The sequence below is a fragment of the Chrysoperla carnea genome, chromosome 1, assembly GCF_905475395.1.
Source record: "Chrysoperla carnea chromosome 1, inChrCarn1.1, whole genome shotgun sequence".
In the NCBI taxonomy this organism is placed as follows: Eukaryota; Metazoa; Arthropoda; class Insecta; order Neuroptera; family Chrysopidae; genus Chrysoperla; species Chrysoperla carnea.
Window position 1 is genome coordinate 112,430,229 of NC_058337.1, and position 5,084 is coordinate 112,435,312.

A 5,084-nucleotide genomic window follows, 5' to 3' on the forward strand; every position below is an offset into this window, starting at 1 on the left:
TATTTCCAAATAAAGGTTAGCGTTTTAGACACACATTGATATTTTGCAGAATATGTTGTGTTACGCAGTATTTCTGAGAATCGTGGTGTTAGGTGGTGTAGGTATGGGAGAATGTTCCCAACTCAAATATGATTTCGATGAAGTTTTACATGGAAAATTTATTCGCCCCTCATTTATTAGTATATTCATAGACGCCATTGATAACATTCCAATAAAATACAAAACCTGTTTACATAATTTTGTGTTACCATAGAAATTTCTATTATCCATTGCTTTGTCGAAATGCATAAAAATATTACTAAATCAAAGAGAGATGGTTCTTTAGAAAATTTACATTAGAGCAAGATAGAAATAAAAAACAAAATACTATATAAGCAGTAAACAACGTTCAAATTTTCTGAGTGAGAAAAATAATTTTAGCGAAATATTAAATTGATTTGTGCGAATAATTTTGTTGAATTTTGTAAAAGTGTAAATAAAAAAAATGAAAGCACCTGCAATTGGAATTGATTTGGGAACAACATATTCCTGTGTTGGTGTGTGGCAACAAGGACGTGTAGAAATAATCGCCAATGATCAAGGAAATCGTACAACACCAAGTTATGTTGCGTTTAGTGACACAGAACGATTAATTGGCGATGCAGCGAAAAATCAAGTGGCTATGAATCCACAAAATACGGTATTCGATGCAAAACGTTTAATTGGACGCAAATTCGATGATACAAAAATACAACAAGATATGAAACATTGGCCATTTCGTGTGATAAATGATTGTGGTAAACCGAAAATTGAAGTTGAATTTAAAGGTGAACAGAAACGTTTTGCTCCCGAAGAGATTAGTTCAATGGTTTTAACAAAAATGAAGGAAATTGCCGAAGCATTTTTGGGTACAACTATTCGCGATGCAGTTATAACAGTACCAGCATATTTTAATGATTCACAACGTCAAGCGACAAAAGATGCTGGAGCGATCGCTGGTTTAAATGTACTAAGAATTATAAATGAACCAACTGCAGCGGCTTTAGCTTATGGTCTTGATAAAAATTTGAAAGGTGAACGAAATGTCTTAATTTTCGATCTTGGTGGTGGTACTTTTGACGTGTCTATACTAACCATCGACGAAGGTAGTTTATTCGAAGTGAAATCTACAGCAGGAGATACACATTTAGGCGGAGAAGATTTCGATAATCGTTTAGTTAATCATTTAGCTGATGAATTTAAACGCAAATATAAAAAAGATCTAAAGGCTAGCCCCAGAGCATTACGGCGGTTACGCACGGCAACTGAACGAGGAAAACGTACATTATCTTCAAGTACTGAAGCATCTATCGAAATAGATGCCCTTTACGAAGGTATCGATTTTTATACGAAAATTTCTCGTGCACGATTTGAAGAACTTTGTGCCGATTTATTCCGCAGTACACTCCAGCCTGTGGAAAAAGCCCTTACTGATGCGAAACTGGATAAAGCACAAATTCATGACGTTGTTTTGGTTGGAGGATCTACACGAATTCCTAAGATACAATCTCTATTACAAACATATTTTTGTGGAAAACAATTAAATTTATCAATCAACCCAGATGAAGCAGTTGCATACGGAGCTGCAGTTCAGGCAGCGATTTTAACTGGTGATACCAGCGACAAGATCCAAGATCTGCTTTTGGTTGATGTGGCGCCCTTATCACTTGGAATTGAAACTGCTGGTGGTGTTATGACCCATATTATAACACGTAATAGTCGTATACCATGTAAACAAACTCAAACCTTTACCACGTATTCGGATAATCAACCTGCGGTGACAATTCAAGTATTCGAAGGTGAACGCGCCATGACTAAGGATAACAATTTGCTAGGTACATTTGATTTAACTGGAATTCCACCAGCTCCACGTGGTGTTCCTAAAATTGAAGTCACTTTCGACTTGGATGCTAATGGTATTCTTAATGTAACCGCAAAAGATAACAGCAGTGGTAAATCGAAGAATATTACGATTAAAAACGATAAAGGTCGATTATCACAGAAAGAAATTGATCGAATGCTTGCTGAAGCTGAAAAATACCGAGAAGAGGATGAACGCCAACGTGAGCGTGTAGCTTCGAAAAATAAATTGGAAACATATGTATACAGCTTAAAACAAGCTGTCGATGAATCTGGTGATAAATTGGCGACTAATGATAAGGAAACAATCAAATCTGAATGTGACAGCGTAATTCGTTGGTTGGATAGTAATTTATTGGCTGATAAAGAAGAGTTTGAACATAAATTTGAAGAGTTGAGTAAAAGATGCTCACCAATTATGACGAAATTACATCGGGGACCTACAAGTGGTGATGCTCCTGGAGGATGTGGTCCGCAAGCCGGTGGTGGGTATCCAGGATCACAACAAAATAGTGGTGGTCCAACAATTGAAGAAGTTGATTAATTTTTTTTTTTTTTTTTGGATTTAAATGTTGTTAATTCTAGGTCATTATTATCAAATAATATTGTTTACATTATATCAAAGATATTCTACATTATAATTATTTAAATAAAAATTTTCAAAAATAATTGGATTATTTAATCTAGTTTGAACGCTGTACAATCTCTCCAATAAAATTATAGGCCTTGACATTTGGATGATCATTAGCACTGTAGGAAATGAAGCATTTAAGGTAAGGTGGTAGGAAAAGAGTCAAGAGACAAAAATAGTTTAAAATTATCCAAAATATGGGATAAAACAAGTTCCAAGTCAAATATTTGATCGAAATAACACAATAACCGTTAATTTCAACTATATCAAATTTTCATCAAAATTAGATTTTGATTTTTTTTCAATCATATGTATCCTAGAGTGGGCGCGTCTTTTTGCGTAACGTCAGTAGGCGCGTGGGGAGCATTTTGCCGCCTCATTTTCTTTGACCATTTTGACTAGTAATATAGCAATTTAATATTTTTTCTTTTAGGATTTAAATAAATAAACAGTAAGTAATATTTAATCAACATATTTATTCAACTTTGTTCTATAAACTTTGGTTTACAAAAGACTTTAGAAAACTTAATATTTTTATTGACTTTTTTTCTCTTATGCTACATAATACTTTTTAATACGTGAGTGGGCGACACCTGATGGTAGAAACCTTCTTCTCCAGCGGTCCCCCGCGCACTGACGGCGTCCAGATTCTCGACAAACGTTGCTAACGAGAGTGGGGGCAGCTACTAAGAAGCGCAAGTCTAACGGCTAGTTATTTTAAAAAATATTAAAGGTTTTTTAGCGCGGGCGGCAAAATGCTCATAGCGCGCCCACTTAAAAACGGCGAGTTTAGAAAAAAATGCCTAGAATACCCTAAAATATAAGATCCAATAACTGTTATACTCAATTTTCCTGATTCCAGCAGAATAAGATTGGACGAACTTTAAAATTTCGGACACTTTTTAAAATTCGTTTCCACTTGGAATTCATCAACAGTTTTGTATTGAGGTAAATGAATGGTGTTCAAATTTGAGAGAAATTATATTTAAATTGTTATATTTCGAAGATAACTTGAATGAAATTTATCGGAGCTCGTTAGAAAGGTTTTTAGAAAAAGTCTATTGTGTTATGTGCCAAGTACCATTGCATATATAAGAACGGTTTTTGAACGTAGATTAAAATTAATTAGGTATATATGTTGGCGCTCCTACCTTTGTTCATCGAAATCAAAAGTTGTAGTAATCTGTATGTTACATTTTATAGTTATTTTAAATACATTTAATAGATGCCACTATAGAAGACTACACGATCTCTAGAAATTATACAACATTTACCATTATACGGCGTTATAGTCGTTATATCGTTATACATATCTTGGATCGAGATAATTATGTTACTCTTTTTAGTCAGAAAACCCTGCCTGCCGTTTATTTTAAACGACAGTCCTTGGTAGCAGAATATGAACAAAATAAAGGCAGGATGCTTAGAACTGCAGAAAGAGTTGAAAAATGAAGTGCAATTTTCAGCAGCGACTTTTCAATCATTTCGATTGTTGCAAACATTCGGTCCTATGTTGTCAAAATGTTAAAATTTTGATAAAGATAAATTCGTCTTTCGTGCCATGCTTAAAATTAATTTCCAATCTTTTATCACAAACTATGGGTTTTATAAGAAAATTGCAAGATACAATTCTTGTTCAAAATGGATTAAAATAATTAGGAAAATTTTTTGAAGCCAGAAAACTTATTTGTTTTTAATAATTGTTTATAACAAATTTTTGATGCACTATAGTGGTGAACACCTTCGAAAATTAAATTCAGCGCATAACTGGTCAAACAAAATGTCTTCCTAGATTATATATATAAATAAGGAACTTCTAGTTTTAAAAATGTCACAAATCTACAAATTAGCATAAATGGGCAATAGTAAAGTTAAATAAAAGCATTAAAGAAAGAATTTAAATAATTTTGTAAATTCATAAAAGAAGGAATGAATGACCATGAGATGGAACAAAATTGGTTATAGTCTCCATAATTCGATTACGGTTACATTGCAGTGGCGCTGAAATCATAAACCATTTTGACTTTATAGTTATTAATTTTCATTAGTATTGGATAACTGTACGGTTACTATTATTATATATTTTATAGGTTACAGCAATTATTTTTTTTTTACGTATATTAAGAGTACTTAAGTATCATAATAATATTAGATTCTAATCATTATAGAATATGAGTATTTTAATGATTGGATCCAATATGTACACGAGCTGGCATAAAAATTAGAACAAAATTGATTCTCTGCGTGCATTATTTGCTTAGTTAAAAAACTGTTCAAAATCAAGACTAAACAAGTCAAAATAAACAATTGACCGAGATAATTGTTGAAATAAACTGTATTGACAGTATCATCATATAGTCATTGTCAAAAAGTCTACTGGACGTCATTTCGAAATTTCAAAAATTTTTCTATTCCACCCTCTATTTAATATTATTTGGCATGAAATTAGAATTAACAACAAATTATTTGAAGTAACATACAAATTTTCAATCTTCTACCTTACGTAATTTTGGAGAAAATGGAAATTTATGTTTTGGCCTAATTTGCGCCCTCACGGGTAAACAAAGATATTCAC

General features: G+C 32.7%; 1 protein-coding gene across 2 annotated transcripts; it reads left to right on the plus strand.

The window, feature by feature from the left end:
• The first annotated feature begins 378 nt into the window (after positions 1 to 378).
• LOC123303453 (heat shock protein 68-like) lies at positions 379 to 2,457 on the plus strand. Of its 2 annotated transcripts, XM_044886282.1 has the most exons (2): positions 379 to 2,324; positions 2,376 to 2,457. In XM_044886282.1, the coding sequence occupies exons 1-2, from the start codon at positions 485 to 487 to the stop codon at positions 2,420 to 2,422; spliced, it is 1,887 nt and encodes a 628-aa protein (XP_044742217.1). In that variant the 5' UTR covers positions 379 to 484; the 3' UTR covers positions 2,423 to 2,457. The 2 variants fall into 2 exon arrangements, with proteins under 2 accessions (XP_044742217.1, XP_044742216.1); XM_044886281.1 differs by having other exon boundaries at positions 379 to 2,457.
• The last annotated feature ends 2,627 nt before the right edge of the window (positions 2,458 to 5,084 follow it).